The sequence below is a fragment of the Chlorocebus sabaeus genome, chromosome 20 (genome assembly GCF_047675955.1).
Source record: "Chlorocebus sabaeus isolate Y175 chromosome 20, mChlSab1.0.hap1, whole genome shotgun sequence".
Classification (NCBI taxonomy): Eukaryota; Metazoa; Chordata; class Mammalia; order Primates; family Cercopithecidae; genus Chlorocebus; species Chlorocebus sabaeus.
Window position 1 is genome coordinate 120,429,126 of NC_132923.1, and position 21,247 is coordinate 120,450,372.

At 45.6% G+C, this 21,247-nt stretch overlaps 1 protein-coding gene across 4 annotated transcripts in view; it reads right to left on the reverse strand.

Annotated features, from left to right (window-relative positions):
* The window catches only part of LOC119627848 (NBPF family member NBPF1-like), a 30,881-nt gene extending 11,084 nt beyond the window's left edge, over nucleotides 1–19,797 (reverse strand). For 2 of the 4 annotated variants that reach the window (XM_073007797.1, XM_073007794.1), the window contains exons 1-15: nucleotides 16,917–18,307; nucleotides 15,033–15,135; nucleotides 13,987–14,201; nucleotides 12,862–12,934; nucleotides 12,193–12,404; nucleotides 10,931–11,140; nucleotides 9,072–9,174; nucleotides 8,026–8,240; nucleotides 6,941–6,986; nucleotides 6,244–6,455; nucleotides 4,989–5,198; nucleotides 3,664–3,766; nucleotides 2,614–2,828; nucleotides 1,497–1,569; nucleotides 827–1,032 (exon numbers count right to left, since the gene is read on the reverse strand). In XM_073007797.1, coding sequence (XP_072863898.1) covers nucleotides 827–1,032; nucleotides 1,497–1,569; nucleotides 2,614–2,828; nucleotides 3,664–3,766; nucleotides 4,989–5,198; nucleotides 6,244–6,455; nucleotides 6,941–6,986; nucleotides 8,026–8,240; nucleotides 9,072–9,174; nucleotides 10,931–11,140; nucleotides 12,193–12,404; nucleotides 12,862–12,934; nucleotides 13,987–14,201; nucleotides 15,033–15,135; nucleotides 16,917–17,151 — 2,431 coding nt within the window. In that variant the 5' untranslated portion in view covers nucleotides 17,152–18,307. Of the gene's footprint in view, nucleotides 1–826; nucleotides 1,033–1,496; nucleotides 1,570–2,613; nucleotides 2,829–3,663; nucleotides 3,767–4,988; nucleotides 5,199–6,243; nucleotides 6,456–6,940; nucleotides 6,987–8,025; nucleotides 8,241–9,071; nucleotides 9,175–10,930; nucleotides 11,141–12,192; nucleotides 12,405–12,861; nucleotides 12,935–13,986; nucleotides 14,202–15,032; nucleotides 15,136–16,916; nucleotides 18,308–18,518 lie in introns of those variants that run through there. The other 2 variants (XM_073007796.1, XM_073007795.1) reach the window with 2 other exon arrangements.
* Between the last annotated feature and the right edge of the window lie 1,450 nt (nucleotides 19,798–21,247).

The window sequence follows — 21,247 nt, forward strand, 5'->3', positions numbered from 1 at the left end:
TCAAGATGAACCTGGCCAATATGGGGAAACCCCATCTCTACTAAAAATACAAAAATTAGCCAGATGTGGTTGTGTGTACCTGTGGTACCGGCTACTCAAGATGCTGAGGCAGGAGAATCACTTCAATCTGGGAGGCGGAGGTTGCATCAAGCCAAGATGGTGCCACTGCACTCCACCCTGGGTGAGCAAGATTCCATCGCCAAAAAAAAACCACCACCGCCACCAACAACAACAATCTATGATGCGACAAAGAAACATCGGATCAGCTATTGCATTGATGGGGTGGAGAACCAGGGTCCAGCCTTGCTTTATGGAACTGTATCAGCAAACTAAACAAGAAAAGTTTCCGGCCACATTTCAATGTGACTGTGCAGCTAACCAAGCTGACTTAAAATAGATCAAGATTAAAGCTGAGAGTAGTGAAGCCTGGGGAGCAATATATCCAAATACAAACGCAAGGCTGCTAGTCTCCTTCAAAAGGCATAGAAACTCCATGGACATTGTTCGGGGACACATGACTTAATCACAGGTGACAAGAGATACTGAATCGAAGCTAGGAAGCCTCACAGTTACTTCCCATGCACCTCGTGCACTCAGGTGACTATGAGGTTGTCACACCTGCCTGGGGTCCAGTAACTTCACACTGGGGACCGGGAGACAAAGGCATGACATGAGCTGAGAAGGACAGAAAACCTCCCTGATATCTGTGTTTAGAATCCCATCGCAGATTTTTATGTAAACCAATTTGTGTGTATAGAGTCTGTCTTCGGGGTTATACTTCCTCAGCACAGAAAGAGGAATGAGACACAAGGAAAATAGAGGCTACCTGGGATAATGGATACAGCATCCTCCCATTCATCATGAAAGGATGAGTCAATGAGACGTGAGTTGAGTTGGTCTTCCTCGAATGTGATTTTGGTGTTGCTCTGAGGCTGGTTGGACTCACAAGGACCGTGGCTATTTGAACAAGCGATGGAATATTCCTCCAGTGAGTCCTCAGGTTCTTCCTTCTCTTCAGCCTTCTGCACCTCCCTGTTGAGCCAGGTGGGAGAGAGATGTCAGAAGATTAAACACAGAGGGATCGGACCCCAGGGAGCCCTAGCTGGTTTTGACAGAAGGCATTAAGACAGTGGTGACAGAAAGCAAACAGGAGGTGCCCTTTAAGAGGGAATAGGCAATCCTCTTCTCTCTGCAACAGAGCATGGCTGCCATGGGAGACAGAGAGGAAGAGACCAACCGGTGTTCATTTCACTGGAGAGATAGGAGCTGAGAAAGATGAAGACTCAGCTATCCCTGTTTGGTACAGATATGACACTCACCACACACAGAGAAACACAACAGCTGCCACACCCTGTGTCTAAGCTGGGTTGAATTTCACATACTGTGGCCAAAGGAATGCAGGCTTTTGGCCCATCCTAGATGCCAGACAGGGTGTGCCTCCTAGATCTTTTTCCTATGTTAAAACCCATTACTTGCTCCTGAAAATTCAGTGTTACCTGGGGGCACGTGATTCCTGTACTTTCTCAGTTTCCTCAACATTCACATCTTCATCCTCATCTTCACCGTTTTCTGTAAATACGGAAGTGTTCGTTCAGATATTTCCTACTTCACATTCTGCAGGCACAGTCAGCCCAATGTGCACACAGACATGGACATCTAGGCATGGGTCACCGTCCAATTGAAAGCTCTCATGTTTTATCTTTAACAAAATGCCCTGGCATGCTTTCCTGATCCATCAGGCAATGCATTTCTGATCTGGGGGGCCACCATCAAGATGTGGCCAAATATTGAAAAGACCCTTTGCTCCCCATATCACTGGGGACGAGTGCAGCCTCCCTCGGGACTTTGGGAGCTGTCTCCATCATCCCACCACAAATCTGATTCCCACGCACAGGCTTGGTGTCCTGTCACAGTTCACATTTCAAACCTAATTCTTTCTCTTAGGAGAGGAAAAACTGGCCCCACAGTCCTCTATGCATCAGGAGACTTCACAGGCCTTCCATGTGGCTTCTGCTGTGTTATACAGGGACATGCTCTCCATGGGGAGCACTCCAGTCTGAAGCACTTCCTACCACCAAATGCCCCCACATCAAGTGCCTTCTCCAGCACCACATGGCGAGGGGCTTTATCTCATTTTCAAAAGCCGTCCTAACTGTTCCCACATTTAGATGCTTCAGAGCCTTGCAAGAGACAATATGCCTGCCTTTTCTGATGGAGAGAGAGAAACTCAAGAAAGACAAATCACTCACTCACCGACAGTTACTAAGAACATTGCCAAAGAGACAGCCTGGGAACCTTCATTCTAAGTCCACAGCTCTTTTCACTCTAACGAGAACCCTCCTGTCACAGCCTCCTTCCTCTCCTCTACAAAAGAGAGATGTTGCCTCTGGCTCCAAAGACCATCTCCACCAAGGAAGGAGGGACATTTGCAATACTGTGACCTCCAACTCCATGGGTTTCCCATCTCTGATCTCACCCAGGAAGTCCTGGAAGGGCCACATATGTTTAGTGAAAAAAAATACCACCGATACAACTGTCATTGTGAAAGTATGGAGATCAGGAGTCTCTCATAAGCCTGGGGTTTTCGGTCATCAGATCCTATGGAAACCTTACCTGGGGTGAGCTTTCGGACGAGGTGCTGTGCCAGCCTACAGCCCTCGGCCAGCTGTTCTCGGAGGTCCCGCCCCTGGGAGTTGGCCAGCTCATCCGGAGTGAGGAGGGCCTGGAGATGCTGATTCAATGCGCGGGAGGCATCTCTCCCTTCCCGCAACTTCTCCCTTAACTGGCTCAGCTCTCGTTCCTGAGACTGAACCAGGACTTTATATTGCCTAAGGTGACATAGTAGAGAAAATTGAACAGTGGAAAGGAGTGAGTGATCAGATCGAATATTGCTACAGAGATTTCTGAGACAATGTTCTCAAGGAGACCTCCAAGGAGAAGGTCAGCACATGTTTAAAGAAATGTCTGTGGCCAAGAATAAGAATGAAAAATGGTTTACAGGCTTCCTCTATACCAGAGAGTGCTCCTGTAAGATCATCGATGATATTCCATTCATCTTTCCCTTCTGTAAACAAAAGTAGGTGTCTTCCTTATTCACTTTCAAAAAGACATTCATTCTTTCAGTTCCTCACTCTGGCCATGGACATTTCCATGTGAGAACACACATAGTGCATCTTGCAGTCACTAGATGCAAAGCCATGGACAGAAATGAGGCCACGTGCAGACGGGGCCAGTTGAAAAGATGAAAGAAGGAAAGAATGACAGGCTCCAGAAGGCAACACTGATTGACCGAAAGGATGAGAAGCCGCAGTCAGTCAGGAGGTGATTCTGACTAAGGGTAAGTGGGGTGGTGATGGCGCACCATTCTGAGTACACTCAATGCTGCTGGGTGGTTCCCACTCCTTTAGTTAATTTTGTGTTATGCAAATCTCACCTCAACAATTACTTCTTTCAAAAAGAGAAATCAAGGCTCTGAGAAACAGCTGCAACCCAGAACTTATTATTATCCTTGTTTTCTGTTTCATAGATCTTTGTGTGTTGTAAGCCTGCCATGGCAATTCTTGCCCTTCCCCAGACCCAGCTTAGCTCTTACTTCACCCAGACGAGTGGCTGTACATCAGAGATTTACACACCTGCCCACCTGCCTGCATAGGGCACCCTCACCTGAGCTCCTCAGCTTGCCCGAGCTGCTCTGCAAGCTTCTCCTCCTTCAACCGAAGCTCATCCCGCAGCATAGATTTTAGGAGGTCTTTGCACTCTTCATAGTCTGAGAAAAGACAGACACACCGGCCTCAGTGAAAAGCTGGACACACAGCGGTGGTCACTGCCTACAGGGCAGGAGCCAGGTCCATCCGAAGGATATAACTGTCCCCAGTACAAGGCTCTAGGCAGGGATTTCCACCACTTTACTCTTCAGTCTCCCGACTTTATGGCATCTCAACCTCCAAAATTTAGAGACGAAGAAAGAGAAACTGAGGGACAGACAGGACAAGCTACTTGGATGGAGCCCAGGTGACAGGCCCAGGGTTCCTGCCCTGCACACTGCACTGCTACTTCCACACATTCTTGGGTACATCTTTCTTCCTCTATAGGAACAAAAGCTTCTTCCCCAGGAAGTAGGACTTCCCTCACACCAGGGTACTCTCTGCCTTTTTGTTTATTCTTTGAGGAGTCTTCTCCTGTCGCCCAGGCTGGAGTGCAATGGCGTGATCTTGGCTCACTGCAACCTCTGCCTCCTGGGTTCAAAGGATTCTCCTGCCTCAGCCTCCCGAGTAGCTGGGATTACAGGTGCCCACCAACACGCCCCGCTAATTTTTGTAATTTTAGTAGAGATGGGGTTTCTCCATGTTGCCCAGGCTGGTCTCAAACTCCTGACCTCGTGATCCAGCTGCTTCAGCCTCCCAAAGTGCTGGGATTACAGGACTGAGCCACCTTGCACAGTCCCTACTCCCTGCTCTTGATGCTGTCGGTTATAGATGCCACAGGTTCTATTAGGAGCAGACTCCTCTTGATGGCCCTCAGAGCGGGTACTGTGTACTATCACCAAATTTCCCTCAGGGTCCCTAGAACAGAGCTTTGCCTATTGGGCCTCAACAGAAGCTTGAACTGAATAAAAGTTCACTAGCCCGAGACATTTAGAACAACAGACTAGATGTTATTTTTCTGCCAGATCTTATATGGTACAGAGAGGATTCTTGAAAACATGATTTAGCGTCTTGCAGAAAACAGGTCATTCTGTGCATCTGTCTGAAACCATAACTGAGATTTTAACTCTAGGCCCATCCCCACCTGACTGCAAACATGTTAAGTTTTGAAATACTTTGGTACCTCTCTCTTCCAACTTTAACAAAAGGTGAAAATACCCATTTCTATTTTCCTACAAGTACGGAAAGTATTACATTACTTCTGATGGAGAGAGAATTCCGTTTCACAGAGAGAAGACAGGACATCATTCATCACTTTTGTGATGGTGAGCTTAGGGAACTTACTGTAACTGTTCTGCCCCTTGGCCAGAAAGTAGGCCAGTTGAGTTACAAGATATTTCTCCTTGGTGTTTATGAACTGACGATTGTTCTCTGCCCGCTGGGGGTGCAGTTTCTCATTGACTTCTAGAGTATTCATCTCTGACTTCTCACTGGACCAAGGGCCCGCAGATACCAAAATACTGACGTTTGTGGTAGAAGAGGTGGAGCCAGGGACTGGGGAGAAAAAATCCAAACACATGATGGGTTAATAACTGGTGAAATCAAATAGGTTGAATCAGGACTGAGGGATGTCACTGACAGCCTTGTCCACTGATTTGAAGATGCTGTTTCCCTGGTTTCACTCTTCTCATCTCCACTCTTGATCTCCTTTAAGTCAACGTGTCTGAGCTACGCAGTCACCTTGAAACCAGGACACAAACACTTCCACTTTTTTCTTGCTTAGAAGTTTCTATAAAGCAAGGCTGGGCTCTGAGCTTTTTACCCCATGAGTGGCCAATGTTTCTGTGTAGCTCAAGAGATTGTTTTTTGTTTCGTTAATTTTTTTGTTTGATTGGTTGGTTGGTTTTGGTATTTTATGTTTTGTTTGAGAGGGAGTCTCACTGTGTTGCCCAGGCTGGTGGCACGATCTCAGCTCACTGCAACCTCTGCCTCCTGGGTTCAAGCGATTCTCATGCGTCAGCCTCCCAAGTAGCTGGGATTACAGGCGCCAACCACCATGCCAGCTATTTTTTGTATTTTTAGTAGAGATGCAATTTCGCCATGTTGGCCAGGCTGCTTTCGAACTCCTGACCTCAGGTGATCCACCCACCTTGTCCTCCCAAAGTGCTGGGATTACAGATGGGAGCCCAGCGACCCTGGCCAGAGACTTCTTATTAACAGCTAAGACAAGCCAATGGAAAGGAGAGAGAGTCTAGCCTGAGAAAAGTGAATGAGGGTGGGAGGATCATCTGAGCCAATCCTCGCACCTAAGCCTCCTGAGCAGATGGGACTCTAAGGGCAAAGCAACATGCCTGGCTAATGTTTTGTATTCATTGTAAAGATGGGTTTCACCATATTCTCCAGCCTGCTCTTGAACTCCTGAATTCAAATGATCCTCCCACTTGGGCCTCCCAAAGTGCTGCGAATATATGTGTGAGTCACCGCACCTAACTCCATCCTAGTTGCTGAGTAAACCAATATGTACGTATATAGCCTGTCCTCACAATGGATCTTCCGTAGTCTACACAGAGGTATGAGACACAAGGAAAATAGAGGCTACCTGCGACAAGGTTTAGAGCATCCTGCCGAACATCAGGAGACGATTCACTGTCTATAAGCAGAGTCAAGTCCATTTGGTCTTCCTTAAATGTGACTTTGGAGTTCTTGTGAGGCTGATTGGACTCAGAAGGGCCATAGGTATTTGAACAAGTGATGGCACATTCCTCCACTGAGTCCTCAGGGACTTCCTTTTCTTCTGCCTTCCGCACCTCCCTGATGAGGTGAGATAGAGATGTCAGAAGATTAAATACAGAGGGATTGGACCCCAGGGAGACCTAGCAGGTTTTGACGGGAGGCATTAAGACAGTGGTCACAGAAAGAAAACAGAAGGTTTTTAGGAGGGAACAGGCAATCCTCTTCTCTCTGCAACAGAGCATCGCCACCATGGGAGACAGAGAGGAAGAGACCAACCGGTGTTCATTTCACTGGATAGATAGGAGCTAAGAAAGATGAAGACTCAGCTATCCCTGTACAGTACAGACATCACACTTGCCACACACAGAGAAACACAACAGCTGCCACACCCTGTGTCTAAGCTGGGTTGAATTTCTCATACTGTGGCCAAGGGAATGCAGGCTTGTGGCCCATTGTAGATGCCAGAGACAGGGTGTGCCTCCTAGACCTTTTTCGTATATTAAAACCCATTACTTGCACCTGATTATTCAGTGTTACCTGGGGCACATGATTCCTGTACTTACTCAGTGTCATCAACTTTAACATCTTCATCCTCATCTGCATCATTTTCTGTAAATACAGAAGTGTTCGTTCAGATATTTCCCACTTCACACTCTGCAGGCACAGTCAGTCCAATGTGCACGCAGACATGGACATCTAGGCATGGGTCACTGTTAAACTGAAAGCTCTCATGTTTTATCTTTAACAAAATGCCCCGGCATGCTTTCCTGATCCATCAGGCAATGCATTTCTGATCTGGAGGGCCACCATCAAGATGTCACCAAATATTGAAAAGACCCTTTGCTCCGCATATCACTGGGGACGTGTGCAGCCTCTCTCTGGACTTTGGCAGCTGTCTCCCGCATCCCGCCACAGATCTGATTCCCAGGCACAGACTTGGTGTTGTGTCACAGTTCACATTTGGAACCTAATTCTTTCCCTTTGGAGCGGACAAACTTGCCCGACAGTCCTCTATGCCTCAGGAGACTTCACAGGCCCTCCATGTGGCTTCTGCTGTGTTATTCAGGGACATTCTCTCCATGGGGAGTGCACCAGTCTGAAGCACTTCCTACAACCAAATACCCCCATGTCAAGTGCCTTCTCCAACACCACATGGCGAGGGGCTTTATCTCATTTTCAAAAGCAGTCATAAGTGTTCCCACATTTAGATGCTTCAGACCCTTGCAAGAGACAATTTGCCTGCCTTTTCCGATGGACACAGAGAAACTCAAGAGGATAAATTACTCACTCACCAACAGTTACTAAGAACATTGCCAAAGAGACAGCCTGGGAACCTTCATTCTAAGTCCACAGCTCTTTTCACTCTAACAAGAACCCTCCTGTCACAGCCTCCTTCCTCTCCTTTACAACTAGAGAGATGCTGCCTCTTGCTCCAAAGACCATCTCCACCAAGGAAGGAGGGACATTTGCAATACTGTGACCTCCAAACCCATGGGTTTCCCATCTCTGATATCACACAGGAAGTCCTGGAAGGGCCACATATGTTTAGTGGGAAAAACACCACCGATACAACATCGTGAAAGTATGGAGGTCGGGAGTCTGTCATAAGCCTGGCGTTTTGGGTCTCCAGGTCCTATGGAAACCTTACCTGTGGTGAGCTTTCGGACGAGGTGCTGTGCCAGCCTACAGCCCTCGGCCAGCTGTTCTCGGAGGTCCCGCCCCTGGGAGTTGGCCGGCTCATCCGGAGTGAGGAGGGCCTGGAGACGCTGATTCAACGTGCGGGAGACATCTCTCCCTTCCTGGAACTTCTCCCTTAACTGGCTCAGCTCTCGTTCCTGAGACTGAACCAGGACTTTATATTGCCTAAGGTGACATAGTAGAGAAAATTGAACAGTGGAAAGAGGTGAGTGATCAGTTCGAATACTGCGACAGAGATTTCTGAGACAATGTCCTCAAGGAGACCTCCAAGGAGAAGGTCAGCACACGTTTAAAGAAATGTCTGTGGCCAAGAGAAAGAAGGAAAAATGGTTTACAGGCTTCCTCCATATCAGAGAGGGCTCCTGTAAGATCCTCAACGATGTTCCATTCATCTTTCCCTTCTCTAAACAAAATTAGGTGTCTTCCTTATTCAGTTTCAAAAAGACATCCTTTCAGCTCCTCACTCTGGCAATGGACATTTCCATGTGAAAATACACATAATCTATCTTCCAGTGACTAGATACAAAACCATATACAGAAATGCGGCCAAGTGCAGACGGGGTCAATTGAAAAGATTAAACAAGAAAAGAATGACAGGTTCCAGAAGGCAACATTGATTGGGTCAAAGATGAGATGCCGCAGTCAGTCAGGAGGTGATTCCGACTATGGGTAAGTGGGGTGGTGATGGCACACCATTTTCAGTACACTGAATGCTGCTGAGTGGTTCCCACTCCTTTGGTTCATCATGTGTTATGCAAATTTCACCTCAACAATTACTTCTTTCAAAAAGAGGAAACGGGGCTCTGAGAAACAACTGCAACCCATAACTTATTACTGTCCTTGCTCTCTGTTTCACAAACCTCTGTGTATTGTGAGCATGCCATAGCAATTCCTACCCTTCCCCTGGCCCAGCTTGGCTCTTACTTCTACCCTCTGAGCTGCTATAACGTCCGAGATTTACACACCTGCCCACCTGCCTGCATAGGGCCCCCTCACCTGAGCTCCTCAGCTTGCCCGAGCTGCTCTGCAAGCTTCTCCTCCTTCAACTGAAGCTCATCCCGCAGCATAGATTTTAGGAGGTCTTTGCACTCTTCATAGTCTGAGAAAAGACAGACACACTGGCCTCAGTGAAAGACTGGACATGCTGCTGAGGTCACTGCCTACAGGGCGGGAGCCAGGTCCATCTCAAGGACATAACTGTCCCCAATACCAGGCTCCAGGCAGGGATTTCCACCTCTTTACTCTTCAGTCTCCCGACTTTCTGGCATCTCATCCTCCAAAATTTAGAGACAAACAAACCGAAACTCAAGGGCACATCAAGGAAGTTCACAAGATGATTCAACCACAATGAAGTGGAGTCAGAATTCACAGCCCCTGAGGTCTGACTCTGAATGCAGGGCCACTTTCCCAAGCCTTGCAGCCTCTCCTCCAAAACACTACACTGGGGCATGAAGTAGAGATTTCTTGGACAGTTGGGAAGGCCCCTAGGACTATGGGACTGATGGTTTCCCTTTTAATGGGATTTTCAAGGACAACGATGTCAAAGATCTTAAAAATCTTTGATTTTTAAATCGTAACAGCAGATATGATTTTAAGAATCATAACGGAAACATAAAGTATGAGACATAAGACCACAAGACTATGAAGGAAATATGCCCAAATACTAACAAAGTGTGTGTTAATTTACAAACAGTAGAATGAAGAACTAATAGGTAGTGTTTACTCTGTGCCCATAAATGTTCTAGGAGATTGATAAGAAATAGCTCATGTAACTCACTGCAGCAATTTACAGAGGTAGGTATTACTGTAGCACCCTATGAATAGATGAGGAAACTGAGGGACACACAGGACAAGCAACTTGGATGGAGCCCAGGAGACAGGCCCAGGGTTCCTGCTCTGCACACTGCACTGCTACTTCCACACATTCTTGGGTACATCTTTCTTCCTCTTTAGGAACAAAAGCCTGTGCCCCAAGAAACCGGACTTCCTTCCCACCAGGCTACTCTCTGCCTTTTTTGTTTGTTTCTTTTTTGATGAGTCTTGCCCTGTCGCCCAGGCTGAAGTGCAATGGCATGATCTTGGCTCACTGCAACCTCTGTCTCCTGGGTTCAAAGGATTCTCTGGACTCAGCCTCCCGAGTAGCTGGGATTATAGGCGCCCGCCACCACACCCAGCTAATTTTTCTAATTTTAGTAGAGACGGGGTCTCTCCACGTTGCCCAGGTTGGAATCAAACTCCTGACCTCGTCATCCAGCTGCCTCAGCCTCCCAAAGTGCTGGGATTACAGGACTGAGCCACCTTGCACGGCCCCTACTCCCTGCTCTTGATGCTGTTGGTTATAGATACCACAGGTTCTATTAGGAGCAGACTCCTCTTGACGCCCCTCACAGCGGGTACTGTGTACTATCACCAAATTTCCCTCAGGGTCCCTAGAACAGAGCTTGGCCTATTGGGCCTCAACAGAAGCTTGAACTGAATAAAATTTCACTAGCCCGAGACATTTAGAACAACAGACTAGATGTTATTTTTTTTGCCAGATCTTATATGGTACAGAGAGGATTCTTGAAAACATGATTTAGCGTCTTGGAGAAAACAGGTCATTCTGTGCCTCTGTCTGAAACCATAACTGAGATTTTAACTCTAGGCCCATCTCCAATTGACTGCAAACATGGAGGTTTCGAAATACTTTGGTACCTCTCTCTTCCAACTTTAACAAAAGGTGAAAATACACATTTCTATTTTCCTAGAACTACAGGAAGGATTAAATTACTTCTGATGGAGAGAGAATTCCGTTTCTCAGAGAGAAGACAGGACATCATTCATCACTTTTGTGATGGTGAGCTTAGGGAACTTACTGTAAGTGTTCTGCCCCTTGGCCAGAAAGTAGGCCACTTGAGTTACAAGAAATTTCTCCTTGGTGTTTATGAACTGACGATTGTTCTCTGCCCGCTGGGGGCGCAGTTTCTCGTTGATTTCTAGAGTGTTCATCTCTGACTTCTCCCTGGGCCAAGGGCCCGCAGATACCACCATGCTGGCGTTTGTGGCAGAAGAGGTGGGGCCAGGGACTGGGGAGAAAAAGCCCAAACACATGATGGGTTAATAACTGGTGAAATCAAATAGGTTGAATCAGGACTGAGGGATGTCACTGACAGCCTTGTCCACTGATTTGAAGATGCTGTTTCCCTGGTTTCACTCTTCTCATCTCCACTCTTGATCTCCTTTAAGTCAACGTGTCTGAGCTACGCAGTCATCTTGAAACCAGGACACTTTAAACACTTCCACCCTTTTCTTGCTTAGAAGTATCTATAAAGCAAAGCTGGGCTCTGAGCCTTTTACCCCATGAGGGGCCAATGATTCTGTGTAGCTCAAGAGACTGTTTTTTGTTTCATTGAATTTTTTGTTTGATTCGTTGTTTGGTTTTGGTATTTTATGTTTTGTTTGAGAGGGAGTCTCACTGTGTCGCCTAGGCTGGAGGCAGTGGCACGATCTCAGCTTCCTACAACTTCTGCCTCCTGGGTTCAAGTGACTCTCGTGCGTCAGCCTACCAAGTAGCTGGGATTACAGGCACCAACCAGCCTGCCAGCTATTTTTTGTATTTTTAGTAGAGATGCAATTTCGTCATGTTGGCCAAGCTGCTTTCGAATTCCTGACCTCAGGTGATCCGCCCACCTCGCCCTCCCAAAGTGCTGGGATTACAGATGTGAGCCAGCGACCCTGGTCAGAGACTTCTTATTAACACCTAAGACAAGCCAATGAAAATGAGAGAGAGTCTAGCCTGAGAAAAGTGAATGAGAGTGGGAGGATCATCTGAGCCAATCCTTGCACCTAAGCCTCCTGAGCAGTTGGGACTATAGGGGCAAAGGAACATGCCTGGCTACTGTTTTGTATTTTTTGTAAAGATGGGTTTCACCATATTCTCCAGCCTGCTCTTGAACTCATGAACTCAAATGATCCTCCCACTTGGGCCCCCCAAAGTGCTGCGAATATATGTGTCAGTCACTGCACCTAACTCCATCCTAGTTTCTGAGTAAACCAATAGGTACCTATACAGCCTGTACTCAGAATGGATCTTACGTAGCCTAGACAAGGTATGAGACACAAGGAAAACAGAGGCTACCTGGGACAAGGTTTAGAACATCCTGCCATCCATCAGGAGACGATTCACAGTCTATAAGCAGAGTCGAGTCCACTTGGTCTTCCTCAAATGTGATTCTGGAGTTCTTGTGAGGCTGGTTGGATTCAGAAGGGCCATAGGTATTTGAACAAGTGATGGCACATTCCTCCACTGAGTCCTCAGGTTCTTCCTTTTCTTCTGCCTTCCGCACCTCCCTGATGTGGGGAGACAGAGATGGGAGATTAAACACAGAGGGATTGGACCCCAGGGAATCCTAGCCTGTTTTGACAGAAGGCATTAGGAGAGTGGTCACAGAAAGTAAACAGGAGGCTCCCTTTAAGAGGGAACAGGCAATCCTCTTCTCTCTGCAACACAGCATGGCGGCCATGGGAGACAGAGAGGAAGAGAGCAACTGGTGTTCATTGCACTGGACAGATAGGAGCTGAGAAAGAAGAAGACTCAGCTATCCCTGTACAGTACAGACATCACACTTGCCACACACAGAGAAACACAACAGCTGCCACACCCTGTGTCTAAGTTGGGTTGAATTTCACACACTGTGGCCAAGGGAATGCAGGCTTTTGGCCCATCATAGATGCCAGAGAGGGTGTGCCTCTTAGACCTTTTTCATATGTCAAAACCCATTACTTGCTCCTGATTATTCAGGGTTACCTGGGGGCACACGACTCCTGTACTTTCTCAGCCTCCTCGACTTTAACATCTTCATCCTCATCTTCAGCATTTTCTGTAAATACAGAAGTGTTCGTTCAGATATTTCCCACTTCACACTCTGCAGGCACAGTCAGCCCAATGTGCACAGAGACATGGACATCTAGGCATGGGTCACCATTCAACTGAAAACTCTCATGTTTTATCTTTAACAAAATGCCCTGCCATGGTTTCCTGATTCATCAGGCAATGCATTTCTGCTCTGGAGGGCCACCATCAAGATGTGGCCAAATATTGAAAAGAACCTTTGTTGCCTATATCACTGGGGACTTGCGCAGCCTCTCTCCGGACTTTGGCAGCTGTCTCCATCATCCCACCACAAATCTGATTCCCAGGCACAGGCTTGGTGTCCTGTCACAGTTCGCATTTCGAACCTAATTCTTTCTCTTAGGAGAGGACAGACTGGCCCCACAGTCCTCTATGTATCAGGAGACTTCACAGGCCCTCCATGTGGCTTCTGCTGTGTTATTCAGGGACATGCTCTCCATGGGGAGTGCTCCAGTCTGAAGCACCTCCTACAACCAAAGGCTCCCACGTCAAGTGCCTTCCCCAACACCACAAGGCGAAGGGCTTTATCTCATTTTCAAAAGCAGTCAGAAGTGTTCCCACATTTGGATGCTTCAGAACCTTGCAAGAGACACTGTGCCTGCCTTTGCAGATGGAGAGAGAATCTCACGAGGGAAAAATCACTCACTCACCGACACTTACTAAGAACATTGCCAAAGAGACAGCCTGGGAACCTTCATTCTTAGTCCAGAGCTCTTTTCACTCTAACAAGCACCCTCCTGTCACAGCCTCCTTCTTCTCCTTTACAACTAGAGAGATGTTGCCTCTGGCTCCAAAGACCATCTTCCATCAAGGAAGGAGGGACATTCCCAATACTGTGACCTCCAACCCCATGGGTTGCAGGGTTTCCCATCTCTGATCTCACCCAGGAAGTCCTGGTCATGTCATGGTCACATATGTTTTGTGGGAAAAAAATACCACCGATACAACTGTCATTGTGAAAGTACGGAAGTCTGGAGTCTCTCATAAGCCTGAGGTCATCAGGTCCTATGCAAACCTTACCTGTGGTGAGCTTTTGGACGAGGTGCTGTGCCAGCCTACAGCCCTCGGCCAGCTGTTCTTGGAGGTCCCTCCCCTGGGAGTTGGCCGGCTCATCCGGAGTGAGGAGGGCCTGGAGATGCTGATTCAATGCGCGGGAGGCATCTCTCCCTTCCCGCAACTTCTCCCTTAACTGGCTCAGCTCTCGTTCCTGAGACTGAACCAGGACTTTATATAGCCTAAGGTGAGATAGTAGAGAAAACTGAACAGTGGAAAGGGGTGACTGATCAGTTCGAATATTGCGACAGAGATTTCTGAGACAATGTCCTCAAGGAGACCTCCAAGGAGAAGGTCAGCACATATTTCAAATGTCTGTGGCCAAGAGAAAGAACAAAAAATGGTTCACAGGCTTCGTCTATATCAGAGAGGGCTCCTGTAAGATCCTCGACAATGTTCCATTCATCTTTCCCTTCTGTAAACAAAAGTAGGTGCCTTCCTTATTCACTTTCAAAAAGACATTCATCCTTTCAGTTCCTCACTCTGGCCATGGACATTTCCATGTGAAAATACACATGGTGCATCTCGCAATCTCTAGATGCAAAGCCATGGACAGAAATGAGGCCCGGTGCAGAGGGGACCAGTCGAAAAGATGAAAGAAGAAAAGAATGACAGGCTCCAGAAGGCAACACTGATTGACCGAAAGGATGAGAAGCCGCAGTCAGTCAGGAGGTGATTCTGACTAAGGGTAAGTGGGGTGGTGATGGCGCACCATTTTGAGTACACTCAATGCTGTTGGCTGGTTCCCACTCCTTTAGTTAATTTTGTGTTAGCAAATTTCACCTCAACAATTACTTATTTCAAAAAGAGAAATCGTGGCTCTGAGAAACAACTGCAACCAATAACTTATTATTATCCTTGTTCTCTGTTTCATAAATCTTTGTGTGTTGTGAGCCTGCCATGGCAATTCCTGCCCTTCCCCAGACCCAGCTTAGCTCTTACTTCACCCCACTGAGCAGCTGTACTTCAGAGATTTACACACCTGCCCACCTGCCTGCATAGGTCCCCCTCACCTGAGCTCTTCAGCTTGACTGAGCTGCTCTGCAAGCTTCTCCTCCTTCAACTGAAGCTCATCCCGCAGCATAGATTTTAGGAGGTCTTTGCACTCTTCATAGTCTGAGAAAAGACAGACACACGGGCCTCAGTGAAAGGCTGGACACACAGCGGTGGTCACTGCCTACAGGGCAGGAGCCAGGTCCGTCCCAAGGACATAACTGACCCCAGTACCAGGCTCCAGGCAGGGATTTCCACCTCTTTACTCTTCAGTCTCCCGACTTTCTGGCATCTCATCCTCCAAAATTTAGAGACGAAGAAAGAGAAACCCAAGGGTACATCAAGGAAGTTGATAAGATGATTCAATCACAATAAAGTGGAGTCAGAATTCACAGCCCCTGAGGTGTGACTCTGCATGCGGGGCCACTTCCCCAAGCCTTGCAGCCTCTCCTCCAAAACACTGCACTGGGGCATGAAGTAGAGATTTCTTGGACAGTTGGGAAGGCCCCTAGGACTATCGGACTGATGGTTTCCGTTTGGGAATTTCAAGGACAAATATGTCAAAGATCTTAAAAATCTTTGATTTTTAAATCATATCTGCAGATAGGATTTTAACAATCATAACAGAAACATAAAGTATGAGACATAAGACCACAAGACTATGAAGGAAATATGCCCTAATACTAACAAAGTTTGTGTTAATTTACAAACAGTAGAATGAAGAACTAATAGATAGTGTTTACTCTGTGCCAATAAATGTTCCAGGAGATTGACAAGAAATAACTCATGTAACTCATTGCAGCAATTTACAGAGGTCGGTATTACTGTAGCACCCTATGAACAGATGAGGAAACTGCGGGACAGACAGGACAAGCAAGTTGCATGCAGCCCAGGAGACAGACTCAGGGTTCCTGCTCTGCACACTGCACTACTACTTCCACACATTCTCGGGTGCGATCTTTCTTCCTTTTTAGGAACAAAAGCCTGTGCCCGAGGAAGCAGGACTTCCCTCTCACCAGGGTACTCTCTGCTTTTTTTTTCTTTTCTTTAGTTTTTTTATTTTTTATTTTTTATTTTTTTGACAAGTCTTGCCCTGTCACCCAGGCTGGAGTGCAATGGCGTGATCTTGGCTCACTGCAACCTCTGTCTCCTGGGTTCAAAGGATTCTCCTGCCTCAGCCCCCCGAGTACCTAGAATTACAGGTGCCCACCACCATGCCCACGTAATTTTTGTAATTTTAGTAGAGACGGGGTTTCTGCATGTTGCCCAGGCTGATCTCAAACTCCTGACCTCGTGATCCACCCACCTCAGTCTCCCAAAGTGCTGGGATTACAGTACTGAGCCACCTTGCACAGCCCCTACTCCCTGCTCTTGATGCTGTCGGTTATAGATACCACAGGTTCTATTAGAAGTAGACTCCTCTTGAGGCCCCACATAGCGGGTACTGTGTACCATCAATAAATTTCCCTCAGAGTCCCTAGAACAGAGCTTTGCCTATTGGGCCTCAACAGAAGCTTGAACTGAATAAAAGTTCACTAGTCTCAGACATTTAGAACAACAGACTAGATGTTATTTGTCTGCCGGATCTTATATGGTACAGAGAGGATTCTTGAAAACATGATTTAGCCTCTTGGAGAAAACAGGTGGTTCCGTGCCTATGTCCGAAATCAATAACTGCTATTCTACCTCTAGGTCCATCCCCACCTGACTGCAAACATGGAAAGTTTCAAAATACTTTGGTACCGCTGTCTTCCAACATTAACAAAATGTGAAAATACCCATTTCTATTTTCCTAGAAGTAAGGGAAGGATTAAATTATTTTTGATGGAGAGAGAATTCAGTTTCTCAGAGAGAAGACAGGACATCATTCATCACTTTCGTGATGGTGAGCCTATGGAACTTACTGTAAGTGTTCTGCCCCTTGGCCAGAAAGTAGGCCACTTGAGTTACAAGAAATTTCTCCTTGGTGTGTAGGAACTGATGTTCGTTCTCTGCCCGCTGGGGGCGCAATTTCTCGTTGATTTCTAGAGTGTTCATCTCTGCCTTCTTACTGGACCAAGGGTCCGCAAATACCACCATGCTGACGTGTGTGGCAGAAGACGTGGAGTCAGGGACTGGGGAGAAGAAACCCAAACACATGATGGGTTACAAACCGGTGAAATCAAATAGGTTGAATCAGGACTGAGGGATGTCAGTAACCGAAATTCTTAACTTACTGTTGAGAAAAACGAGATCAGTCCCCACAGCACTTTAGGATCCTTAACCACAAACACAAGGTTTGAGGTGTCTGAGTTCAGAGCTAAGGCACTGCCAGTCGCTCAGAGTCTCACAAGAGTGAGGAAGATTGTGGCCAGCGTGCCAGGTAACGGTCTGCAGTTGCAATAACAGAATTAGAAGGTGGGGGTGTCATGGAATCTTAGGAGCCTGCGTTCCAATTGCCCTGGCTTGGCTGAAACACAGGCACCCTGGTCTCACCTGAGGGTCACCACCAATGGGCTCATTCCTTCAGCATTCACTCTCAATATTCACGTACCTTTGTGACAATGCCACAGACCATCTCTTTCCCAATACATCTAAGCACATTCCTCACTGTTTATCTCTTGTCTGTATAACATCATCAAGGCAGAAACAGTTTCCCAACAGGTTATACTTTCTTAATGGCAGTCATGAAGTCACCCCACCTGCTCCCAGTTAAAACAGATCTTAAGCCTTTTCTACAAGTGTAAGATATGAAACTTTTAGCCTGCACTGATATCCTCTGCATCTTCTGCAGTTTTTTCTGTATCCACTAGAAAGTGAATGAATAATTCATTTTTCAAAAATATTTTCTTTCCTGTCTCAGTATTATTCTTGCTGCATCTCATTGTTATGTTGATTTCTTTTTTCTTACTGGGGCACCAGTAAGAAAAGCATCTTGGCTTTCACTACACTCTAGACCAGTTTGACATCCCTATGTCCAAAGCTCTTCCTCTATGTGGGTTGATTTGTATTTTCATGGCACTGAGCACCACATTTCATACTTGTCAATTGTGGATGTCATTTTAGTGCCTCAAGACCTCTTTTCAAGGGATCAAGTGATCAAATTCATGTATATAGAGATCTCCTGAAAACATGTATGACCATCTATCTTAGGAAGTTTCATAAACCTGATGCTATTTGGTTGTTTCCCTTTTGTTTTCCCATATACTGGAAAGAATAGGGCCACGAGCGGCTCTTATGGAATATGTTTTGATATATATTTTGTTGAGTTGGACTAACATCATTCATTTTTGGTTTCATTTCACTAACAGAACATGGCAAGATCGAGGTTATGGTCAGGGTTGGCTGGTGATCCTCAGTGGTGCAGCAGAAGGTGAGTTTGAGATGAGAGGAATGAGTAGGAAAGAGCAATCCCCTGAGCCACCTCCTCACTTTCTCAGTTTCCATCCCCACCGAGGTTTTGTGAGCCTGGAACTTGGGAGACTGTTCTGTAGCCCAGGTCTCCTAGGATTGGCCGCTGGACTTGCCTGAGTTGTGGGTGCACTGGGTGTGATCCTGGGCCACTCAGCATTCATGTGGAAGTGAAGGAACGAGGACTGGATCAATCCCATTTGAAGGGGTGCCTCACTGCAGCCCGCACTGTCCTCCAATGACACTGTAAGGATACTGCTTTGAGATGTATCAACAGCTTTAAGTAAATGTATTTTCCAGGGTCTGGGAGACCTGACGTTCTGTGTCATGATGAAAATCTGTCAAGTTTTTTCATTTTAAAAATGATAAAACTGCAGGTTCACAAAGTTACATGGCTTACCTGAGGTCACACAGGGATGAGTTTTCAGCACTGCCAATAAAAGCAATCGCAGTCATTATTCAGTCATTATTCATAGGATCCACATAATTCAGTAAATATTCACATAATTATTTAGTAGATATTCACTGACCAATTCATACAAGGCATTTTGCTCAAAACTGTACTCATATTTGGACGTTGTATCTTCACCATAATCCTTAAGGTAATGCTATTATCCATACGTAACAGGTAAGAAACCTGAAGAAGAGGGATAGCAAAGCATGTATGTGGACATATTTCCATTTTTTGGTTTTTGTGATGCTGGAAGAATGACCAGAATGAGTCACAGGAAGAATATACATACCTGGATTATTTTCCAGGACAGAGGTGTGCCCTCCTAGAGTACTGGGACCAAAATTCTCAAGTGTCTGAAACCTTGCTTTAACATTATGGGAAATAACCTCTATCTCCTGGAATTTCCCTGAAACTTTGGAATATACAAGAGAAGTATGAGACTTGGGTCTTCCCTTGGCTGTGTTTAATTCACTCTTCTATGGAATACCAATGATTCTCACTAAGACTTTTGCCTTTTTATAACCACAGTGTATGTTTCATGGAGATGATTTTACACTTTGCTCTATTTAGAAATAATAAATATGAGCAATGGTTTAGGTGTTATGCCTTGGACTTAATATTTTTCTGATTCCTGTTTTGAGATTAAATTCTCATGGAAATAGAAAAATACTTATGATTTCTCATAAGGCCAAGTTTGTTATTAGTTTGAGTTTTTGAAGTTGAAGCACAAACCTGAGATTTGTGCACTCAATTTGGGGACCCACTGATAGCACTGACCTTACAGTTGATGGGATGATTCTTTGTGTTTTGCTGATGAAGAAACTGAGGCACAGAGAGTCTCTAACTTGTCCAAGTTCCCCTTGCTGTAAGTCCTGGAGCCAGATCTCAGGTGGAGCAGCCTCTTCCCCACTCCCTTCTCACATTTTCCAATCCAGCTGGGTCAGTTCCTTCCAAGTACATGTTTTGCTCCCTCATACCTCATTTCTGAAAAAAGGAAAACTTCTTTCATCTAATACATTTCCTCACAACATGCTGCCAGCATCACATTCTGGTCACTTACTATTAAAGTGAGATCCTTTTTTTATTTTTATTTTTTTCTTTCCTTTTTGAGACAGGGTCTTGCTCTATCACCCAGGCTGGAGTGCATCGGTGACTACAGATCACTGCAACCTCAAAATCCTGGGCTCAAGCGATCTTCCTACCTCAGCTTTCCAAGTAGTTGGAACTCTAGGCGCACATCAGCATTTCTGGCTAATTTTTTATTTTTCATAGAGACAAGGTCTTGCTATGTTGCTCAGGCTGGTTTTGAACTTCTGGCCTCAAGCGATCCTCCCACCTAGGCCTCCAAAAGTGCTGGTATTACAGGAGTGAGCCACTGAGCCTGGCCTGAAATGTTTTTTTTTTTCCTTTTTTTTTTTTTAATGAAAATACAGGACATGCAGATGTGGAAAGACACTTTGCTTTATTACTGTTATCATTATTTCTATAGTATAATTCATATATCACAAAATTCACCATTTTAACCACACATTTCAGTCTTTTACCATATTCCAAAAGTTTCACAACCATCACCACTACCTCATTCCAGAATATTTTCATAATGCCAAAAAGCATGCCTGTACCTACGGGCAGTCACTCTTCAATTCCCCCCTTCTTGCTGTCTCTGACAATCACTAATCTACTTTCTCTAGATAGAGATGTACTTGCTCTGGGCACTTCCTCTATATGGAATAACAAACTGTGACATTTTCCATCTGTTTCTTAGCATACTGTTCTCAAGTTTCATCCTTCATAACCTGCATCAGTACATGAACTTTGATGGCCCAATAATATGCCACTATATGGTTACACCACATTTTGTTTATTCATCAACTGATGGTGGTTTAAGATGTTTCCACTTTTTAACTATTAAGAATAATGCTGCTATGAACAGCTTTGTACAAGTTTTTGAGTGAACACCTGTTTTTCATTTTCTTGGTTATAAGCCTAGGAGTGCAACTGCTGTATCATATGTCACTTTATGTTTAACTTTTTTTTTTTGGTTAAACTATTTGAGGAACTCACACACTGTTCACCAAATTCAGTAGCTATGCCATTTTACATTCCCCACAGTAATATATGAGAATTCCATATTCTCCATAACTTTCCAAACATGTATTGTCTTTATTTTTTTCTTAAGTCATAATACTGGGTGTGAAGTGGTATCTCATTTTGGTTTAAATTTACATTTTCCTAATGATGAAAAACATTGAACATCTTAGCATGTGCTTCTTGGCCATTTGTGTGTTTCCTTAGAGAAACCTCTACTCAAAGCTTTCTTCCCATTGTTAAATTTGGTTGTTTGTCATTTTTTGCTCAGTTATATGAATTCCTTATATACTCTAGGTACTA